Source organism: Tupaia chinensis, unplaced genomic scaffold (genome assembly GCF_000334495.1).
Source record: "Tupaia chinensis unplaced genomic scaffold, TupChi_1.0 Scaffold000067_2, whole genome shotgun sequence".
NCBI lineage: Eukaryota > Metazoa > Chordata > Mammalia > Scandentia > Tupaiidae > Tupaia > Tupaia belangeri.
Window position 1 is genome coordinate 582,061 of NW_006159527.1, and position 23,143 is coordinate 605,203.

A 23,143-nucleotide genomic window follows, 5' to 3' on the forward strand; every position below is an offset into this window, starting at 1 on the left:
GGGCAGGGAAAGATCACTGCCATGCGACAGCACGGAGGTTCATCTGGGAGCCCAAGCCTAATCCATTATCCCAATGCGAGTCTTTACAATACTTTAGGGAAGGAAATCATGTGGTCAGATTTTTATTCTGGAAACTTCTATTGTGCAGCCATGGCAGGAGATGATGGCTTGGAACAGGGAGGCCAGTAGGGAACTAATTATGAGATTCCTCCCAAGAGACAAGAAAATCTGACCCAGAGGTGACAGAAAAGAGGACAATGGATTAAAATGAGGAGAGGTGAGTCACACAGGGATCGTCAGACACAGAGGCTCAGCCACTATGGCGCAGCTGGGAACAGGCAGAACTGTCGAGCTGACAGCCACAGGCTGACCAAGGTTCAACTCTGCAGACTAGGTGACCTGAAAGCACACCAGCTGTACATGCGTGTTCAAGGTCCTGACAGGCTGGAGAACTAGAGGAAGCGGATCATGGCATGACCAGGCCTTGCTGGGAGTGCTTCTATTTCTCAATAAATACATAAATAAATAAGCATAAAAAAAGAAAAAAGTGATGGGTGAGTTCTGTAGCCTATTGGTTAAGAGCTGGGAGAGCTGGATCCCATGTGGTTGACCACAGTGAGAGTCCCAGCCCCGGTGATTTGAAAAACATGCTCGGTGCATATGCAAGTGTGCCCTAAGTCCCAGTAGGATGGAAAAATGGAGGAGAAGGGATTATGGTGTGACCACATCCCATTGGGGGTGCTTTCTCCCAGAAAGCTCTGTCTCTGTTTCTCTCTAGTAAGAGTATGCTCTCTCTGACAAAATGAAAAGAAAAGAAAAAAGTGAGTTTGTTGTACCTCAAACATCCCATATTACAACTTAAAAAAAAAAATTTTTTTTTTAAGAGAGAGACTGTTGCTACAGGGCATGTGCAGTCACCAGAGAGACAGAGGCAGAGAAACAGAAAGTGAGAAATCACCCTCCAGGGGGAATGGCCATAATCCAATCCCATCTCCTCTATTCTCTCCTTGGGATTTTGGGCATGTCCATACACGTGCCCAGCACAAATTTTAAGCTACCAGGTCCAGGATTTGAACCGTGGTCGGCTACATGGGAGTCCAGCAATGTAATCATTATGCCATCTGCTAGTCCCTATTATAATTTTCTTATCTGCACAAACAAGTGTGTGTACTCTGGTTGCTTCTGGAATTTCTCTTTGCTCTCCTGTAAACTGAGTATGCTGTTCCCTCCACTCAATCTTCTACAAGTCCTTCACTCTGCCTGGGCTCCTGAAAAGGGAGGTCAGAGAAACCCTCACATTTCACTCAATACCCTTCAATCTGCTCCCATCTTCCCATCTCCCCAATGGTTTGCTTACTCTGGGCCTTTTTCCTCTCCCATGCAGTTTGGAGGTCGTCGTCAATGGCTGCAAATATTGGGTAGGGCAGTGTCCCATCTTCCACTTGTTTTTTCATGCTGGACAAACAGGAGTCCTGCAGCTTTGGAGAGAAAGTACCAAGGTTGAGTGTTGGGGGAGTGCATGTGTGCTACTATGCCTCCCCTCGTGGGTGGAATTTTTGCACAAGGTCTGCCTTTTGTGAGAATGTCCTTTCTTTTCTTTCCTAGTCATCTTTGAAAACCCACTTGAACTAGCTCAGAGCACATAATAGGTGATCAATGAGTGGTTTAAAATGGATGTCATCTTCTTGATGTCCCTTTCCTCAATACCTCTCCCTTCCAGGGAAGTGTCAACTGCAGCCTTCCCTGTGTACTTTTGTCCTGCTCCTGCACCTTGGGAAGGTGACTTGGGCATGGTTAAAAGTGCAGGCTCTGGACACAGACTGCCCTGTTTGGTCTCCACATCTACCACTTACTGATTGGGCAGGCCTGGACAGTTCTTCTCATCTCGTCCTCCCTTGGTTTCCTTCTCAATATAATGGAGCTTTATTAGGTGATGTTTTCTTTCATTTGTTTTGCACCTAAGGAAACTAAGCCTCAGAAAAGTAAAGGGATGCACCCAAAGTCACACAGTTAAAAATGGCAGCACTGGGACCAGCAGTTAGCATAATGGCTATGTCACTGGACTCCCATGTAGTCGACCACAATTCTCGTCCTGGACCCGGTGACTTAAAACTCACACCATGTGTGTGTGCGTGTGTGCCCAAGATCCCGAGAGGAGAACGGAGGAGAAGGGATTGTGGCATGGCCATCCCCCTGGGGGGTGATTTCTCACTTTCTGTCTCTCTGTCTGTTTGTCTGGTGAGCACACGCGCCATATAGCATTAAAAAAACCCCCCCTATAGCAAAAGAAACCCCCCCCCCCCCCCCAAAAAAAAAATGGCAGCACCAAGATTTAAGTGAAGATTTCTGACTGCAAAGCTTAGGTTTTGTGTTTGTTTTTAATTGTCAAAGGGCATATACACTCATCAGAAAGAGGCAGAGACAGGGAGTGAGAGAGGGCAAAAGCGCCCCACGATGGGGAGGATCATGGCACAATCCCTTCTCCATTTTTCCATGCTGGAGGGATCCTGGGAACACACACACATGTGGGGCATGTTTTTTAAGCCATCAAGGCTAGGATTTCAACCATGTGGTTGGCCACGTGGGATCTGTTTCTTTCAACCCCTAGGCCATGGGGCTGGCCCAAGTCTGGGTTTTTATAAGGCATAGGTGAACAAGGCGAACAACACCATGGCTATCTTGGAGCTACCTACATACTTTTTTAAAAAATGTATTTACATTTCATCACTGTACATCTTTACACTGTACAGCATGGTTTTTCCCAGTACAAATACAGTATATTGCCGTATACATTATCATCAGTAAATAACTTTTCATTTTTGTGTCAATTAAATGTATCATTTGTTTTCTTCCCTGGTCCCCTCCCTCCCCTCTAACTCATCCCCTGTCCTCCCCTATACTACCTCTAGTATCTATAGTTGCCCTCCCTGTTATTAAACCTGCCAGTCTTTCAGTTTCTGCCATAGAGCGCAGACATTAAGTATATATTCAAGTGGAGACATACAAAGCCTCTCTTTCATAGTTTGACTTGGCTTCCTTTAGCATTAAATCTTCCATATTTGTCCACTTTGTATCAAATGTCATGGTCTCAGTGCTTTTTATGACTGAATAGTATTTCATAGAATAAGCGTGCTACATTTTTTCAATCTACTTATCTATTTTTGGACATTTGGGTTGATTCCATGTCCTAGCAATTATAGATAATGCTGCAATAAACATGAATGTGCAAGTATTTTTCCAACTGAGAGTTTTCCTATCCTTTGGGTAGATAACTAAGAGTGGAATTCTGGGCTGTATGGTAGTTCTATTTGTAGGTTTCTGAGGAACCTCCATATTGTTCTCCACAGTTGTACCAATTATCATTCACACCAACAGCGTGGGAGAGTTCCCTTTTCACCATAGCCTCACCAGCACTTATCATTCTTTATTTTTTTAAGTTTGGCCATTTTGACTGAGGTTAGATGTTATCTCATTGTGCTTTTGATTTGCATTTCCCTTATTAACAGCTGTCAGGCATGTTTTCATGTACTTTTTGGCCATTTGTATGTCTTTCTTAGAGAGTTGTCTGTTCAGCTCATTTGCCCTTACATATATTTTCATGGGGTTCAAGCAATTGAAAGTGTTTGAGTTGGAGAATCCCCACCTGAAAACCCTTAGGAACCTATTAGTACAACAGAAGAGGGTAACTGGGTGGAAGAAAAAGTTTATCCTATGGGAGATTCCCAAGAGAAGGCTACAAACATTCCTGTCTTTGCTTTAACCTGAGTGAGCAAATGCCACTTACAGAAGGTGAATAGCAGGGCTTGTGTGTACAACTTCCAGAATACACACATCTTAGCATATTTTAACGGGCACGATTCATTATTGTTAACCGTAGATACTGTCACACAGCTGCTTTTTAGAAACTATCCATCTTGCATACTAAATGTTATATCCACTGAGCAATAATCCCCCCACCACATACATACACCCTCAGACTCTGGCAAACAACATTCTGTCCTCTGCTTCTCTGAGTTTTATTATTTTCGGTATTTCGTACAGGTTGATTTGTGCAGTATTTGTCCTCTGTGACTTGCTTATTTCACTTAACATAATTAAAGAGAATGGATCTCATGTTAAGTGTGTTTAACACACACACACACAAAACAAAGCACACACAAACACAGGATATTTTTAGAAGTGATAAGTATATTTTAGCACCTTGATTGTGGTTATGGTATCATGGTGTATAAATATGTCCAAACTCAGTCAAGTATAAATGTTGTTGTAAAACATTAAATATATGTGCTTAATTATATATATATGTGTGTGTATGCATGTATGTATGTATATGTACATATCTATGTATATATATTTATCAATTGTGCCTCAGTAAGGCTTAAAGAACAACAAATGGGCCAGAAGGTGGTGCAGTGGTAATGCAACTGAGTCCACATGGGAAGGGTCCTGGGTTCATGTCCTGGGACCTTCCTGAGCCCATGGGCACACACATGCTCACAGTTTGGGCCAAGAGAGACAGGTGGATCATGGCATGAAGACTGTACTGGGGGTGCCTGTCTCTGTCTCACTCTGTCTTCTCTCTTACGGAAGAGATAAGTAAACTTTAAACAACAACAAATTGTCAATATTAAAAAGAGAGAATATTCCACTTTCATGCTCACCTCGACCACAGGAACCCAATTCCCTTGGTCACTGCTGAATAGCTCCCGCTTTCCAGATGACGTAATCCACTGTAAATCCTGCCACAGCCACCAGTAACCCCAGTTTCCTTTCTCCCCTTATCCTCATTCCTAGTTCAGGTTTCTATGTCTCTCTGCTCCCGTTTCTGAGACTGTGACATTGTTTGGCTCCATCCAACAGTTAAAATGGAAGGAATTCATTGGAGAGAAAAATCCATTTTGGGTTTCCATCCCACAGTCATCGTAACCCTCCTCCTACACCCCACACTGAGGTTGCCCAGGCAGCCACAGATGCTTGGCCCTTGAGTAGCGGCTGCCCCACAATGAGCTGGCCAGGTGATGTCTTCAGGTATTTGGGGCCTGGGTCATGGGGTCACTTGATTGGAAGTTCTGAAGGTGAAAACAATGGTGCTCTGGGGCTGGGGAAAACACTCTCCACTAAGTATGTGGAGAAGCAGAAAAATCCCGTCTGTCGAGTAAACAGAACAGATTATAAGGGGTCCTCTAAAAAATTCACGGAAAATGTGCATCATGAAAAAGCTATACATGGATTTCACAAATTTTTGCACCAAAATAAACTCATGCTTTAACTCTTCTATCCATATACTTTTTGAACTTGCCACATACAAGTGAAGAATAAATTGAAAGTGAAGAATAAATTAAGTTCAAGACATCCAGAGGCCATGGAGAAATGCAGAGACAATCTGCCCAGGGACTGACACTTCACTTGGTTCTGTTATATTCTGTCACGATCCCTTATCATCCTTCCTGCCCTTGATGCCCTTGTATCTTTCCAATAAATCATATTACCTTTTTTGCATAAATCAATTAGAGTCAAATTCTTTAACTTGCAACCAAAGCAATCCTGATTAATTATAATGTCAAAACAAGAGCTAAGTGCCCAGACTTGGGAGACCTGAAAGCTATGGAAGACTTCAAAGCTGGTGTTGGTCCAGATCTTTGGAACCCTATGCCTGGAGCTCCCTCACCCTGGCCCCCAGCTCCAGTCCCCAGTGAGAAGCCACTTACTTCTCTGGTTTGCTTGGAGACAACCAGGTAGGCCCAAAAGTCAGTCAGAGAGTAATTCTCCAACTTTGCTGCTTTAACAGTCTTCTCCAGGCTCTTGTCCAAGTCCCACTCTTTCTGGTCAAATCGACGTTTCAGCTCAGCCTCGATAGCTTTTGTGTCACCACTATTGGTATAGAATGAAGACATTGCCCTGGGGGGACAGAGAGATGGAAGGAGAGTGGGTCAGGACTGGACGTGTAGATGATGAAGGCTGAGGACGGTGTGTGGGAGAGAGTCAGTAACCTCAGACAATGACTTATGGATGGAGTATCAAACAGAGGAAATGGATGATTAATTTACATTAAAAAAAAAAAGTTCAAGGGACCAGCAGTTGGCATAATGGTTATGTTGCTGGACTCCCATGTAGTCGACCGCCTGTCGAGTCCCGGACCTGGTGGCTTAAACTCATGCTGGGTGCATGTGCGTGTGTACCCAAGATCCCAAGAGGAGAATGGAGGAGAAGGGATTGCAGCATGGAGTTTGAGTTCAATCACCAATGGCCAATGACGCCATCCATCATGTCTCCATAATGGAACCTTGACAGCAGGGTTCAGAGTTCAGAGAGCATGTGTGTTGGTGAGCAGGTAGAGATACTGGGAGGGTGGCTGCCTGGAGAGGGCACTGAATCTTTGTGTGGCTTCCCCACGCCTCGCCCTATGCACCTCTCCCATGTGGCTGTTCTTGAGTTGTATCCTCTATAATAACCTGGAAATATAATTAAAGCATGTTCTTGAGTTCTAGGAGCTATTTCAGCAAATTATTGAACATGAGCAGGAGGTCACAGGAAGTCCCAGGTCACAGCCAGTCAGAACCGCTGGTGGCGTGGGAGTTGTGACTGGCATCCTAAGTGGGGGAACGGCCTGATGGGATGGCACTCCCTCAACTCTAACTTTAGGTAGAGAGTATCAGGATTGGGTTGAATTGTGGGGCCTGGTGGTGATGCAGTGACAATGCAACTGGGCCCACTCGGAAGAGGTCCTGGGTTCACATCCCAGAACTTCCCTGAGCATGCCACAATTCATTCCCTCGTGAAGTGGCATGAAGACCCTATTAGAAATCTTATTCTCTCTCTTTCTGAAGAAATAAATAAGCTTTTTTTTTTATTAAAAAAAAAAAAAGAAATGAACTGTAGGACACCCAATTGGTGACAAAGAGCTGGAGAAGGGATTTTGGAAAAGACAACACACATTTGGTGTCAGGAGCAAAAAATCTTTTTGCTAGGAGAAAGCATTCCTCACCCTCCCATTCTGAAGCACACTTACCAAGTGGATCCAGAGACTGCTGCGAGGTACATGACAGCATCCAACAGGCCCTGTTCTCTCATCTCACTCAGGACCCCGAGACAGGCGATGTGGGCCCGCAGCCCCCCTCCTGAGCCCAGCATGGCAATCACTGGGGCCTAGACATTGGGGAGAAGACCAATTAGAGGCTCAGAGTATGGAGGTGGGGTGAGGAGCAAGAAGGGTGTCCTACTCTCCTGTGGGCAGGACTGTTGCTGGCCTGTGTCACCACTCTGGTGGTGTAAGTCTGTACCCCTGTATTTCTTCTCTTCACTCCAGCTTGCCCTGGCTGAGAAGGGCCCTGGGCACAGGCACAGAAGGGGCAGTCCTGAATCCCCAGGACCCTCTCCCCCCACCTCACCTCATTGGCCTGGATGCTTAGCTTTTTCAGAGCCTTCAACACTTTGGGGCTGCGTTTCTCCACAGCTGCCTTCTCTTCTTTCTGGAGTCCAGGAATTATGGAGACCTCAGCACTTCCCAGGGGAAAATAAAAAGAGAGACAACAAACTAGAAAATTTGCAGAGAGCGAGGGAAAGGATAAAACACAGTTTGATCTAGAGCTCTGCTGCCTAAGAAGGCAGCCCCCAGTCATGCATGGTCATTGAGCATTGAGCAAACAGTCTGAAATCAGATGTGCTGTGAGTGAAAAATGCATACCCAGGGTCAAAAACCTATGGCAAAATAAAGAACATTTCAGTCTGAGTCATGCTTTTTATATTGATGACTTGTTGAAATCATAATATTTTGGATATAGTGACTATAAATGCAATATTCTATTAAAATTAAAGTATAGTGCAACCATGGTGGAAAGTTTCATGGTTTCTCAAAAACTTAACAGAATTACCATAGGACTCAGCAAGTCCAGGCCTAGGCATATAGTCACAGAAACTGAGAACAGGCATTCAAATGGAAAGCAGATTTGTGATTAGTTGTTAGGGGCTGGGAAGAGGGGGAAGTGGGGTGACTGCTTAACGGGCATGCGGTTTTCTTGAGGGTGATGAAAATGTTCTGGAACTAGCTAGAGGTGATGGTTGCATATTACTCTGTGGGTGTGCTAAATGCCACTGCATTGCTCACTGTCAAATGGTAAGTGTGTTATGTGTATTTTACTGCGATAAAAAAATTAGAGAAATTAATTGCACCTGTTTCTTTTTTTATTTTTTAAACATAACCAGAAAATTCAAAATTATGTGTGTGGCTCCCCTTCTACCTCTATTAGACAGTGCTGATTTGAGGCTGCATGTGGTTCATTGTCCCCAACTACTGCTCTTCATTTTATTTTAAACATGTGCCTCTCAGGCTGAACAGTCCTGGAGATGATGTAGGACCCAGTCTTGATTTCTAACCATAGAAACAATTCTGGATATCTTGACTCCTCCAGGCACTAACATTCAGGTGTGCGATGGTAGGAAACCACTAACCTCCCCAGAGCTGGTCCAGGCATGCTGAATTGGCATCTGGCTTGCCAGAATCTGTTATCTCCTGCACTTACCACTGACTGCTCTGCTTCCTTTGTAGTTTCTCTGAGAGAACTTACCTTTCCATGTCCACTGTGGTCGGGAGATTCTCAGGCCCTCTGCCAAAAAACAAACAAACAAACAAACAAACAAAAAGCAGTTCTTATCGGTCCTCTGCCCACCGCTGGGCTAATGGAGACAAGTGAGGAGGACTGGGCGGATTATGCCCTCGCCTGATCCTTCTAACCCCTGGGACCTCAGTACGGGACTGTATTTGGAGATACGGTTCCTAATACGGTGGTTTAGTTGAAACGAGGTCTTGAGGGAGGCCTTGATCCTCTTTGACTGGTGTCTTTAGAAGAGGTGAGAACACAGATATGCACGGAGGAGAGCCCGTGTGAGACTTGCTTCTGCACGCCAGGCAGAGACCTCAGCACAAACCAACCCCGCTGACACCTTGATCTCCGACTTCTGGCTCCGAAATTGTGAGACAGCACATTTCTGCTGATTGAGCCGCCCAGTCTCAGGTGCTTTGTTACAGCCGCTCCTGCGGACGAATACAACCCTCCCCACCCTAAACGCTTGCCTGAGTCAGGACCTAGGGCGTCAGCTGCAGTGACAAGTGCCAGGTGCGTGCGCGACTGCGCGGAGGCGTAGGCTCCAGGGCGCGTGCGCGGTAGAGCAGAGGATGGAGAGGGCGTGGGCGTGGGTGTGGTTTGGGGGCAATTGGGTTCTATTGATAGTACTGGCCTGCTACTCGACCCAGGCGACAGGGGTTCCAAGTGTCTAGGATTCCTAGGAAGAAGCATGGCTGGAGAACAAGGGCCGGTTTTGAGCATTCCTGTCCTTCCCACAAGCGTCTTCTACCACGCATCCCGTCTCTCCTCCTCTTGTTCTTTCTTTTTTCTTTTTTTAAGAGGGTTTTTGCTATAGGGCGTGTGAGCTCGCCAGAGAGAAACAGACAAAGCAAGAAATCACCCACGGGGGCATGGCCACACCGCAATTCCTTCTCTATTCTCCTCTCCGGATCTTGGGCACACATGCAAATACACGTGTTTGAAGCCACCGGTCTCTGACTCAAACAGCGGTTGACTAGGTGAGAGTCCAGTGATGTAACCATTACGCCATCTGCTGGTCCCAGTGCTTTAAAAAAAAATACTGTTTTGACATATTTAAAAATATTTCATCAAATTCCCTATCTCCATTCCCACTTTCATTTTTCAGAATTTTCTTGGGCTTTTAAACGTTTTTCTGCCATTTCCCCCCACTTTTATTGATGTATAATTGACTCTGTCTCTGACATACCACTGACAAGAGTCTATTTCTTTGAGCCTCAGTTCCCTCACCTATTGAATAAGGATAAAAGCACCTATCTCAAATGACTACAGTGCTCAAATGGAATATCATGGAAACCGTCCAGAAAGACACAAGCTTAGGATGAAGGCGCTTCAATAAATGGTAGTCACCTTTGCCTTCACTATCTCCTATCCTTCCTTCCACTTTTATTCATCTACTCTGCTTTTCTCTCAACTCACTCTTTTCTCCCCTTTCCTCAAACCTCATTCTTATTTTAGCCAAAACAGCACTTAAGTAGATGGTTTATAATATTTCATATTTACAGAAAAAAATATTGTTTTCTCTTAACTTTTGTGAGGAAGAGGGAAAAAAAATTTTTTAAACAGGGTCTCACCATGTTACAACCCTGCTTCCCCAGCCTCTCAATGAGCTCGGAATCCAGGTACACACGCTGAACCCGCACCAAGCCTGTTTAGATTGGTCTGGGGACTGAATCCAGGCCTCCCATACAGCCCCAGGAACGGGCAGTGATGCCCTACCTCTTGCACCAGTGCGGCTGGGCCAAGATTATCTTTTTCTTTTTTTAAGAGAAATTTTTGCTACAAGGCACAGGCACTCTCCGGAGACACAGACAGGCAGACAGAAAGTGAGAAATCATCCCCCGGGGGCATTGCCAGGCTGGAATTCCTTCTCCTCCATTGTCCTCTCATAACTGGTCATCACCAACGACAGTAATCACTAATATGACCATATATTTCAGTAGAGCATGTTATACATAATACATTGCAAACTGACATGTTATACTATATAGTATTACACTTGTTACAGTATAGCATTCTGTAAGTATTAGACACTCCATTTTCCTTAAGCCAGTATTTCTACCCTCACCCAGGATTCCAGCAACAGTGGGACTTGGCCATTTGCACAGTAATATTGATGGAATGAGGACCAACACAGTATTTGCTGCTGACTGTGTGACGGCACTATTCTAAGTACAATTTAGGTACCAACTCATTTTGTCCTAACAACCCTTCGTGTGTGTGTGTGTGTGTGTGTGTGGGGTGTTATTTTGTTCTCACTTTACAGAAAGAAGGCTAAGATACACAAAAATGGAATGCCTGGTCAGGGACATGAAAGACCAACATGGTTCTCTGTCATACCAGCTTAGCATTCACATACCCATCGTCCCTGAAATCCCACAATGGCCCTGTAATCTGGACACAATTATCCCCAAGGTCTAGATGATTCAGTGCGATAACAGGACTCACCCACAGTCTCCACTAGTGACTGGCAAAGCAGTTTCCAAATGTGTGTAAAAAGTTCCTCTTTCAAAGGAACTGGACTTTGGCTATAGCTCCAAGCTACCAGCAGAATTGCTTTGGAAGCAGTCCCAGTCCAATCGTTGGCTATTAGCAACAGTGACCCAGATAACTAACCACAGTCTCAGGCCAGTGATGACACAGTGAAATCTATCAGTGAAAGCACGCTCTGGGGCACACGTTTCTAAGCTAACTCAATCAGTTCCTGAACACTCCTGCAATTCCTGAAACCCGGATGAGGCTGTCCTCAGGCACAGTGCTCTGCTGCTAAGTGCCACACATTCACCTTCCCGTCTCAGATGATGGCAGTGCCCTCTTTCCACACACAACTGGTCTTCTGCACCTGAAGCTCTGGTAGAGACAAGGGACCTTTTATTTTTTTAAGAGATTTTTGCTATAAGGTGCATGCATTCCCCAGAGAGACAGAAAGCAAGAAATCACCTGCCAGGGGGGAATGGCCACAACACAATCCCTTCTCTTCCTCTCAGAATGTTGGACATGCATGTGCACGCACATGCCTGGTGTAAGCTTCAAGTCTGCTGGTCTCCTGGTCTGGGGCTTGAACCGCAATCAGCCATGTGGCAGTTTAGTGATGTAACCATCACATCATCTGCTGGTCCCTCAGAAAGGGACCTTCTAAACCACCAAGCCTTTGCCATTCTGACCCCCGGCACCAGCTTACCTTGCTTGGGAGTCTGTATGGAAGGAGCTCAGCACCTCTTTCCAATGACAGGATGTTTCTGGCAGCCACCTGTGCTGTTGTTGATTTTATTACCAAAATGGCAGGGTACTTTGCTGATGGATAAGTGCCCAGAACAGCCCTGCCCTGCCTGCCAAGTCCAGATAAGAGCACGCATCACCACTCACATCATGCCCGACATCCCAGATAAGGAAATGGCATTTGAAAGCAGATACTCATTGGAGTTGCTTGGACCTGGCAGCGAACTTAACATTCTTATCATAGTGAGCTGGGTGGAGTTTGGAGAAACATTCAAAGCTGAACAGAGTAAACTATTTATTTCACAGGTCAGACTGAAGTCTTTAGAGCTCCAGGGTCCTGGTCAAACCTAGCCCTTCATTTACCAGTGGAGATTTGTAGCAAGTAACTGAACCCTCTAACTTAATTCCTTACCTGAAATATGAGGCTGATGGTCACAATAAGTAGAGTTGTGGGGGAGAGTTAAATGAGGTAAGAACACGTAGAGCCAACTCTCATTGATTTGATGTCTATTGTAAAAAGTCTGTTAGAGGACCAGCAGGTGGTGTTGTAGTTAAGGCACTGGACTCTCAAATGACTGACCACGGTTTGAGTCCTAGACCTAATGGCTTGAAAATCATACTGGAAACATGCATGCATGCCCAAAATCCCAGGAGGAAAATGGAGGAAGAAGGGATTGTGGTGTGGCCATCTTACCTGGGGGGTGATTTCTTACTTCCCCTCTGTCTCTCTCTCTGGCAAGCACACATGCTCTAAGGCAAAAACATTAAAAAAGTAAAAATCTGTGAGCTCAGCTTGGCCCTCTCCCCCAGAGGGTGCTTTCTCATTTTCCCTCTGTCTCTGTCTGCAGCAAGTGCTCTACAGCAAAAACTAAATTGTGAGCTCCAATAATAGCAGTCATTGCTAAGCAGTGGCTTCCTAGTGAGTTACTGCATTTTCCAGTAACCTTTGCAGAGGGAGACTTTGTGTGGCCCAGCCTTGTGTGTTCATGTGCTTAAGTTCCAGTCACTGCAGTGGGGTGTGAACAGGCAATGTGCTTGCTGGTGTGGCTCCTACAAACATCCAACGTCCTCCTGCACATCTTCCCACCCTGCTGGGTCTTGACAGTTTCTGCAAGGCAGAAAAAGATTTTACAAGGAGCAGGCAATCCCCACTGCTCCATCAACTCTAGGCTCATCTCTAAATGTCTGCATACTTCTCGTCAGCATGATCTTCTCACTCCCAGATCTGCCCAAGTCCCTTCCCTGACTGCAGAAAAGTTCCCTATCTTTGTCTGCCATCTTTCTCTATCCCATGGAGAGGCACAGAGGCCTCCATGGCAGTGAGAAGCTCCAGACGCAGCATCTTCCTGCTGTTGACATGAGCTGCTTTCTCCCTTGCTGTTGTACTATCCTCACTAGTGCCCGGGTACCACCGAGAGCAGTCCTGACCAGGGTCCATCACAGCTCGCATACAGGCTGACCTGACTGCTAAATTTTAGGCCCCTGGGTAGAGGAGCCCCGCAGTGAGCTAAGCCAGCATTGGGTGAAGACTGGATCTCTGCAAACTTGGAGGACTGAAGGATACAGGGAAATATAATATCAAATGTGCAAACAAGTGATTGGGATAACACTGAGCAACTCCCAACCAGTGCTTTGGACGGACTAAACCAACAGCACTTTCTTTGGAATCCCACCTGGCCCCATCTTGGGAGTTTGGAATAGTCTCTTGTGGGTAATTCCTTGGCCATTACTTTTGGGGTGAGTCCAGCTGCAGGTTAAATGGGATGAAATAAATAGGCTTTAAGTGAAACTCAGTTTGCATTTTTTTAAGGTTTATTATTTTTTTAGAGATTTTTGTTACATGGCGTCTGCACTCACCAGAGACAGAAAGTGAGAAATCTTCCCCCAAAGGAATGGCCACACTGCAATCCCTTCTCCTCCACCTTCCTCTTGGGGTCCTGGGTCCATGTACACATGCCCCCAGCCTGAGTTTTAAGCTGCTGAGCCCAGGACTCGAACCTTGTCGGAGTCAGTGACATAACCACTACACCAACTGCTGGTCCCTATTTTATCCTTTTGCTATAGGACACACAAGAGAGAAAGGCCACCAGGTCTGGGACTTGAACAGCAATTGGCCACATGGAAATCCAGCACCTCAACCACTATGCCACCCACTGAAGTTTTGCATTTCTCTTTATTCAGTTATTTTACTTTTTAAAATCTGAACAGAGACAGACAAAGATAAAGTGAGAAAGCAAGCTACCAGGTCTGGGACTTTTAACTATGGTCAGCCATGTGAGTCCAGTGTCTTTAACCACCACGCCCTCTGCTGACCCCCTCAAGTTTGCATTTCTGAGGCCACAGGTAAAGATGACTCAGCTGCTGGTGGATTGGGCCACGCCTTGACACTTCTGCTCTACCCTCTTGTCATCCTCATGCCAGGCCCACTGAGGATGCCTCCAACTGCAGGTGACAGCAGCCCTGAATGACAACACTGGAAGGGACTTATCTGTAATGCATCTGGCAGAGAGTGGCTCCAAGTGTGCAGATCTGGCTCTGCTCTGCTCATCCATCCTGCTCCTCTTCTCTTCCAGCTGGTGGCCACAGCATCCATCCTGCCCCTCTCTTCCAGCTGGTGGCCACAGCATCCATCCTGCTCCTCTCTTCCAGCTGGTGGCCACAGCATCCATCCTGCTCCTCTTTCACATCCACAGCATCCATCCTGCTCCTCTCTTCCAGCTGGTGGCCACAGCATCCATCCTGCCCCTCTCTTCCAGCTGGTGGCCACAGCATCCATCCTGCTCCTCTCTTCCAACTGGTGGCCACAGCATCCATCCTGCTCCTCTCTTCCAGCTGGTGGCCACAGCATCCATCCTGCTCCTCTCTTCCAGCTGGTGGCCACAGCATCCATCCTGCTCCTCTCTTCCAGCTGGTGGCCAGAGCAGCCATCCTGCTACTTTTTTCCAGCTGGTGGCCCGGGACTGCTGCAGGTCCAGAGACACTGCTAGGCCCAGTGCTCTCTGCAATCCTTTTTCTGAACAACAGCTTTTCTAGAAGACTCCTTCCCTTGGTCCCAAAGGCCATCCTGTTGCCAGTGTTGGCCAGGCTGGCTTGAACTATCTGCAAATACACTGCAGACAGGGGACCATCCCCAAGCTCTATGGGAGGGGGAGTCAGCACTCAGGGAGGGCTCTGGAAGGAAGGTGGTGAAAGGATGCTGGAGTGTCACCTCATGTTAGAGGAGACAGAGTTCAGCCATGACTTGCTGAGCACCTATGTGCCAGGCGGGGGTAAGTATGAACAAACCAGGCAGGGGAACCACCCATCCTCATGGGTGACGGACATCTGGAACAGCTGAGGATTCTGAGGCTGCACCTGGTCCCCAGATGGTGGGTGGCAGGGCTGAGAGTCACATACAAGTCACTGCACTTATATTGTCTAAGAAAATGGAGAGCTTACTCGAAAAGTGTGGGTCCTGGAGCCAGACCCCCATGTCAGAGCCCTGGTGCTGGGGTCCCAGGTTAGCCACTTACCGTTCCCATGCTTTCCTCATCCACACCTACAGAGCTGAGCGCCTGCCTGGGGCTGGCTGGGAGGCTAAATGTACACCGCTGGGCATCACTTTACCAAGATGTGCACTAAGATGTACACCGTTGGGTATCACTTTTTCAAGGGCCTGTGTTCTGAGAAATAAGTCACTGGGCACTTTCATCATGTGTCAACACCCCAGAGTGCGCTTCTACAAACCTAGATGGTGTTGTCCACTACACACCTAGGCTGTCCACGGCTTGAATGCTCCCAATCGGACCACTGTCGTACCCATGGCCCATCAGTCACCACAACAGCATATGCAGCACATATGTGTGTGTGTGTGTGTAAAAGGCTGCTGCTGTCTAATACAACAGTGACTAGTCAAATTCAGCTATTTGAATCCAAATTAATTAAATGAAAAATCTGAGCCCTCAATCGCACTGGCCATAAGTCAAGTGTTCCATCGCAGCAGGGGACCACTGGCTGTCAGGCTGCATGGTGCAGAGAGAAGTCCCACTGCACGGCACTGGTGCAGACAGTTCCAGGCACACTGTCACATGCCGTACAAGTGGGAGCTACCATAGCTCTATCCACAGGACCCAGCACGGACTTTGTCCGAGATGAGACACTTAGCACTTATTTATTGAAAGAAATGAGTGAAATCCAGCCCCTCACACATACACACTTGTCTCTGAAAAACCACACAGAATCAACACCCGATTTGCTCCAAGACACAGGCAATGTTCCCGGGTTCCTGCCACCTCTCTTGCCCTCTGCCCCAGTCACTTGGGAAGGCAGGGGCTTAGCAGAGAAAATCGAAGTCAGAGTCTGAGTCTGAGCTCTGCTGGTTCTGGATCTGACTCTGCTTCAGGTACAGAGAGGCCACCTGAGGAGAGACAGTGGGAGAGAGTGTCAGAGCGCCTTGGCTACCCAACCCAGTATTTCAGGCCAGAGGCCACCTCACTAGGAAGCTGGTCCAGGCAAGAAGCAGGGTGCCCCACCCCTCCTTGAGGGTCTCACCTCGGCACTGGTGGTGGCCTCCTCCAGCCTTTTATCGTAACGGACTCGTATAAACCGAGGGAAGCGAAGAGAGATCCCTTTCTCACTATCCACCTGGGGAAGGAGGAGGTGAGAAAAGAAACTCCTATGGTCTAGTCTGTGGTTTGCTGGCCACAGCCCTCCCTGTCCAGGGTGCCTTCTGGCCTCAATTTCCTGATCCATACAGTGGTGACTGGGCAAAGGGTGGGTGTAACAAGTTGATGAAGTGTGTGGAACTGTACCTGGAATACAGCAAGGGCTTAAGAAAGGCCAGCTGCTCATATGCATCAATGTGCTGATTAGGCTGCCAGGCAGAACAGCAGTCAGACCGTGGATTCTAGAACCAGGCTACTGAGTTCAAATACCAGCTCCCAAACTCCGAGGAATCACACGACCCTGGCAAGGCCAGTTGCCTACACTCCCTGGGGCTCTATCTCCTCACTGGACAGCGGCATTCATGTTGCCACGTCTCAGCATGATTGTGAAGATAAAAGGGACGTGTACAAAGGACATGCTAACGCAGTGCCCACCTGACAGGAAGCACTCCATAAACAGGGCTCCTGTTACTGTTTACCTGGGGATCTTCACTAACACACTGCATGAGTGAGGGAAAAGAAAAAAAAAAAACTAGATAAAAAATATGAGCTCTCCCTTGAATAATGGAAATCTGTTTCTAATTAGAAATGTCCATGCTAAGACTCAAAGGGTCTAATAAAAATCTCAAAAAAAAGTGCAATTTTAATTTGTGATCTACTGCCCTCTTGAAGGAGAGGGCAGTTCTCCGAGGGCCAGACCTGGGCTGGTGTGCTCCTGGTGCACACACTGGCCCTGGCAAGTGCCGAGAACTGACCACCAGTGAGGGAAGTGAGTCAAGGAGTTCTAAAGCCTGGTAGTGCGAAAGTGCATCACAGTTAAGGCAGAAATTGCGGTTGTCCATGTGAAAGCTCAGTGGAAAATATACTAAGCTTTTACTTCCAGGAACACAATTTCCAGAAATGATTTTGGGAAGTTGAGATTATGATATTAAAAGGAGCAATGTCACTGCTTTCTTTCTACTCCTGAGGAATTTATCTTTGAAAGATAGATTTTTGCCAGAGGGCGGGCGCCACCATGCCCGAAAGATAGATTTTTAATCACATGTCTGATACCTGACTCAAATGCATGCTCAAGTTTTCTTATCACCTAGGAAGAGAAGCTGTGGACTCGAGGTCCCCTTCCCGCTCTGATCCCAGCTTTCCTCCTAGAATTGCTTTACAGGGCCCAGCCAAGGGCCCCGGTTACTCACCAGGCCCCGGGCAGCAGGGTAGATGGGGGACAGGGAGAGGTCGGCACACTTCACCTCCCACACAATTCTGGGCTCCAGCCAGTGGTCGGGGGCGGCGGCACCACCTACCCGCACGTAGGAGCGTGGGGTGGGCAGCACCAGGTCCTGTGGGAAAGAGAAGGGGTTCTTGGTTCTCAAAGTAAAGACCAAAGGTCAGGGGTTGGAAAGCAAAAAAAGAGAAAGGAAAAGGAGGAAAGAGAATGAAGAAATGAATACCCCTACAGTACAAAGCTGGCAGGGAGAGAAGGGGTGGAGAGGAAGGGGAGATGGAAAAAAATAAAAGACCCTGGGAACTGAGACAGGATATTAAAGATGAAGAGACAGAGAACTAGAGAGGGAAGGACAGAGACCTAGAGAAAGGGGAGGACAGAGATCCAGAAAAAGGGAACAGACCAGGAGATGTAGGAGGACTAGAGGAAAGTGTAGATTCAGAGAGAGAGAGAAAGAGAGAGAGAGAGAGAGAGAATGAGAGAGAGAGAGAGAGAGAACAGACAAAACTACTGGGTGAGAAATAAACAGGACACAGAGAGATCCAATTCCCAGGACACTCATACCCCAAAATGTCTTGACCACAACAGCCAACCCTCCATTCACTAGGGGCTCACCTAACCCTCCCAAGGACCAGTTCATGGGAGCCCTGCAGCAGTGCTGGGACTGCGCCTACTGCGGTGCAGGCACTGGGCTGGGGGGGATGAGGTTCTGTGGCCGCGTCGCTGGCAGTCAACAGAGCTGGGACTTGACCCCGATGTGCTGGACTCCAAATCTGGTTCTGTCACCCCCTGCCTGTGTCTGCACCCCAGCCTACACACCAAGCTCCAGGATGGTGGCAGTCTGCATACAAGAGTGAGCTGTACAGGCAGAGGGCCCAAGGCATGGCCACTACGGCTCACCTGGAGGTTCTCGTGCTGTTCCTCCAGCTCGCGATCGCAGAAGCCAGTTCCGAGCTGCAGGGACATGGGAGGTTAGAGTCTTGGCTGCTGCCTGGCCTGGCACCTCCTGCTGTCCAAGGGCCTAAATCTGTGCACGCTGGTGGTACCATCCCATCCAGTCCAAGAAGTATCCACAGAAACCAGAGGAACTGGGTGGTGGTGGTGGCTGGGGGTGCTGAGCATCCAGCCAGCATCTCAGTGGACAGCCAGACTCTCAGGTAGGGAACAACTCTCCCAGCAGTCATCCCACTACCTCCCTCCCTGCCTCCTGCTTTACGGAGAAACCTTTGCTCATCTACTCTGTCTCCCAGGCCCAGGAAGCTGCTCCCTTGGGCTCAGCCCCACTGGCTGGCTGATAACCAGCTGTCTCCAGGCTTAACACTGCCAAGAGTTTCTTTCAGCTACTGGAGCAGCAGCACAGGCTAAAAACAGTACTGCTACTCAATGCTGGTAGACATTTCACAAGACAGGCATCATCAAACTGCTGATACAAACTGTTAGTGGAAAGCCCTTTCTGTAGTAAGAGCTTTAAAATTGTTCTTGCCTTGTGTCCTGACAACAGCTCTTTTAAAAATCTAAGTAAACGACACAAAATGGTGACAGGTTGGTGCCCAAAATATTTGCACATTATAAAATCACTTCTACTGACTGTTCACATTATCGGGCACTGACATTATTTATAAAAACAAAGCCACCAGGGGAGGCTTTCTGTCTCTCTGGCAAGTGCATCCACCCTATAGCAAAAAATCTCTCTCTCAAAAAAAAAAATCTAACCACATGATGGCTGCGAACTACTGGGTTGTCAGAAAAATTTTTCTTTTTTCTATGCAAAAGTGCATTATGGGTTTTCCGACCAGTGCAATGATTCTGGAAATTGGGGTATATCCATTGAAGGTTCTGGTACAGGCCTTTAAGGTCATGTTACCAGATTACTTACTTAAATGCATTTGACAGCATTTAAAGTTAAGTACTCACAGAAAAAAGGTGAAAAATAAAATTACTCATGGAGGGAGATCATAACTTTGTAAAAACAAAAATAAAACATTCCCTTAAATAATGTTACTAGTATTTTGCCTATGGACAGTAAGAATATAGGTAATATTTTTTTTTTTCTGTTTTAATGGGGCAAGACCCAAATTAGTTAGATAAAAAAAACACAGAAAAAAAAAAAAATCCAGTCACAATGTGACAGCTTAAAAAAATGTTTTAACTAAAAAAACAAACACACCTTCCCAGAATCCCTTGCAGGTAGGAGTTGGTCATGGGTTAACGAAACTTAAGCAGAAGTTGTTCAGTGGCTGAGGCTGACTCAGGTGGGCTTCTTGTTTTGTCCTTGAGCCTGAGCCTTCCATTCATGCTGTTTGGAGCATGCATGGCTATAATGGCTGGAGCTCCTGCAGCCACATTGTGATGATGAGGCTCTAATGACACCAGAGCCACCTGTCCCCTCCAGATTTCTCATTACATAAGTGGAAAATAAATCCTCTTATTTAAGCCACCATTATTTGCAGCTGAAACCTACTCCTGCCATAGCTTCCTCACACCTTTCTATACTGGCCCCTTTGCTTATATGAAGCAAGAGGTAAAGAATCTGAAAAATTAAGAACTATGGGTAAATATCACCTTTCCAAGGAGGACATGAGAACTTCCTGGCCTGGGCCCTCTCCAGCTGTCCAAGGAGAAGCCCCTAGGAGTCAAATCGTACTTCCCTCCAGCCTTGGTGGCCAGTCCCCAGCCCCCCCAGGACCTTGCATATGGCCTGTAGCTCCTCAGTGTCTGCATCGTAGGAGGCCAGCAGGAAGCCCCCATACTGGCCAGCTCGCTTTCCCCGGCCAAGGTAGGCACCGATCACCACGAGGTCCAGTGTATCACCCACGCCATCGAGGTAGTCCTTCTTCAGCTGGGAGAGGGGAGGCAGGCGATGAGGGAGGAGCACCCAGGAGGACCTCCCTGCCAGAAGCTTGCTAGAGGGTGGGGAGGGCAGATGCAGGCGATGAGGGAGGAGTTCCCAGGGGGATTTTCCTGCTGGAGGCTTGAGGGAGGTGGAGAGAGACTTGGGGTAAAGTGCAGGGAACTTGCAGAAAAAACACAAGGATGGCCACTGTGAGGAGCGTGGATGTGGGAAGGCCTCCAGGCCCAGAGAAGGGCACCTACAGAGAGCAGGTGGGATCAAAGGGACCTCGGGAGTCAGCTTGGATTCTCTTTCCTTCCTTATGGAGATACAGTCAACTCATTCTCTCCTTCCCACAAAGAACATGTATGCAATCATTCAAGGTACACTTAATAAGCACCAACTGTGTGCCAGGCAGCTCAGCCTTGAGGGGTACGACGGTGCATATTCCACAAGGCAGGAAAGGTCTGTATGCTCACAGCTGCTCAGTCAGGAGGGAAGACAGACCCCAACAAATTACAAATACCCTGGAAGATCCAGTCGGCAGGCCTGGCTAACTCAGCTCCAAAATGTCTCCACTTTAGACATCTTTCCCACCCCTCGATGCCCCTTCTCCACTGAAGCTTCCATCACCTCTTACCAGACAATAGCTTCCTATTTCCTGGCTCCCACTTCTTTCCAACCCCCACCATACCTGTCCACTCTCCACAGAGGACTTAGCAACAGGATAATCCGACCATGTGACTCTCGTGCACAAAACCCATTGGCTTCCTGACACGCTCAGAGGAAAACCATTTTATCTCATGGGACTTCGTGGTGCTCACGATTTGGGCTTACACTCCACTCTGGCCACACTCTGCCTCCCAGATTCTTCCACATGCTGTGTTTGTTCCTACCCCGGGGTCTTTGCACCTGCTATTCCCTTGCATCGGTGTTTGGTCCTTTATCTTCATGTGGTTGCCCCCTCCTGTCATCTGGCTATCGGTCAAAACGTCACCTCCAGAAATGGTTTTCCTGACCATCCAAGCACTGCCAGCCACTCACGGGCCTGGGTGGCCTTGCTTTCTCTGCAGTGCTCATCAGTGCCCGACACTCTCTCATTCCTTCCTGTGTGCCTCACTCAGCATGGAAGGCAAGCTCGGAGAGAGCAAAAACCTTCTCTACCTTTCTCACCGTGGTACTCGCAGGGGTTGGGCTGTGTGGTTCTCAACCACTTTTTAGGGAAATCTTTAGTGTGGGCTGGCAAAGGGGAGAAACCCAAGCCTGACTGCGTAGGGAGGCTGGGGGTAGGGTCAAGGAATAGACTCCTGAGATCAGTGGTGAGGGTGGAGACTCAAAATCAACCAGCTAGCCGGAATAGACCTCTAGCGCAGAAGGCCAGGTTGGGGTGGGACCCACCTTGAGCCAGTTGTGTGATCTCTTAGCGATCTCGTAGGTGGCATTGACATCCAAGGTTTTCACCATCAGCCCCTCGCAGGAGTCTAAGGGAGACACAATAATGGTCCCTGAGAGGCCTGGCTTCCAAGGGCTGTGGTGGGTGTGATTCTTCTTGGTGTTACAGGATGGGGCAGGATGGGGTCCCTGGTGAGCACAGGTTACAGAGAGGCCTGGTCCTTGGCAGAGAGAGCAGTGCCCTCACCTTTGACTGACTGTTCCAAGAACTCGTCGATCTGTTCGGTATCCTTGGTGTCCAGGGAGGTAGCGAAGACAAACTCACCCTCTGTCTCCACAAAGTTCTCCCGGAGCAGCTGCCGGCGTCGGGAAAGGGGCTCACGTACCAGGGACTGAGGGGCCAGGGAGGAAGGAAAGAACATCATTATGGAAACAAGGACAACAGGACCTGACCTCGAGACAAATGGGAAGCGTGTGAGTCTCAATCACAATGTAGTTCACAGAAAGCAGCTGTTGGGGGATTCTGCTAATTCGAAGCATGGGGCTAGTGATGGGGGGCTGGACACCATTTAGTCTGTGACCTCAGTAACACTGGACAGGGAGCCCCAGCCTTGAATCCACACTTTACTGAATAAAGGCAAAAATGAAGCATGTGACCCTATGTGAGAGGACATTTTAAATGTTAATCTGCAGGTCGGCAAACTTTTCCTCTGAAGAACTGGGCAGTAAGTATGTTCAGCTCTCTGGCTATTTGGTCTCTGTAACCATTCAATGCTGAGGCGCAGGGCAAAAGCAGCTTGGGTACCTGTGAAGGAGTGGGTGAGGCTGCCTTCTTTAATAGGCCTTATTTACAAAAGCAGGGGGAAGGGCTGCAGGCCACAGCTGGCAGAGCCCTGAACTAGATTTTCTCTATTTGTTCACAGGAAAGCTCTGCTTGTTTCTATGGGTTAAGGATCTCTAACCCAAAAATGCTCCAAAATATAAAATTTTTTGAGCACTATAAGACACCATGAGTGGAAAATTCCACACCTGACCTCTTGGGACAGGTCGCGATCGAAACACTGTAATACAAGAATACTGTACAAAATGACCTTCAGGCTGTGTATAAAAGGTTTATGAAACATACATGAATTTCATGTTTAGACGTGGGTCCCCTCACTGAGATACCTCAGGTACACGCAAATATTCCAAAACCCCAAGCTCCTGAAATCCTGAGCACTCTATCCCAAGCCTTTAGGGT

General features: G+C 47.5%; 2 protein-coding genes across 8 annotated transcripts in view; both read right to left on the reverse strand.

Annotated features, from left to right (window-relative positions):
* The window catches only part of PLA2G4C (phospholipase A2 group IVC), a 32,432-nt gene extending 20,503 nt beyond the window's left edge, over window positions 1-11,929 (reverse strand). Inside the window, exons 1-6 of one of the 5 annotated variants that reach the window (XM_014583247.2) lie at window positions 11,782-11,929; window positions 8,565-8,603; window positions 7,389-7,500; window positions 7,010-7,146; window positions 5,709-5,898; window positions 1,358-1,478 (exon numbers count right to left, since the gene is read on the reverse strand). In XM_014583247.2, coding sequence (XP_014438733.1) covers window positions 1,358-1,478; window positions 5,709-5,898; window positions 7,010-7,146; window positions 7,389-7,500; window positions 8,565-8,572 — 568 coding nt within the window. In that variant the 5' untranslated portion in view covers window positions 8,573-8,603; window positions 11,782-11,929. Of the gene's footprint in view, window positions 1-1,357; window positions 1,479-5,708; window positions 5,899-7,009; window positions 7,147-7,388; window positions 7,501-8,564; window positions 8,604-9,234; window positions 9,422-9,466; window positions 9,502-11,781 lie in introns of those variants that run through there. The other 4 variants (XM_014583244.2, XM_014583242.2, XM_014583239.2 and 1 more) reach the window with 4 other exon arrangements.
* A 2,586-nt stretch (window positions 11,930-14,515) lies between these two features.
* LIG1 (DNA ligase 1) overlaps window positions 14,516-23,143 on the reverse strand; it is a 39,955-nt gene continuing 31,327 nt past the window's right edge. For all 3 annotated transcript variants that reach the window (XM_006142194.2, XM_006142193.2, XM_006142195.2), the window contains 7 exons: window positions 22,151-22,295; window positions 21,910-21,992; window positions 20,368-20,520; window positions 18,582-18,635; window positions 17,653-17,796; window positions 16,350-16,442; window positions 14,516-16,215 (listed from right to left, as the gene is read on the reverse strand). In XM_006142194.2, the coding sequence (XP_006142256.1) occupies window positions 16,132-16,215; window positions 16,350-16,442; window positions 17,653-17,796; window positions 18,582-18,635; window positions 20,368-20,520; window positions 21,910-21,992; window positions 22,151-22,295 (756 nt within the window). In that variant the 3' untranslated portion in view covers window positions 14,516-16,131. The remainder of the gene's footprint in view (window positions 16,216-16,349; window positions 16,443-17,652; window positions 17,797-18,581; window positions 18,636-20,367; window positions 20,521-21,909; window positions 21,993-22,150; window positions 22,296-23,143) is intronic.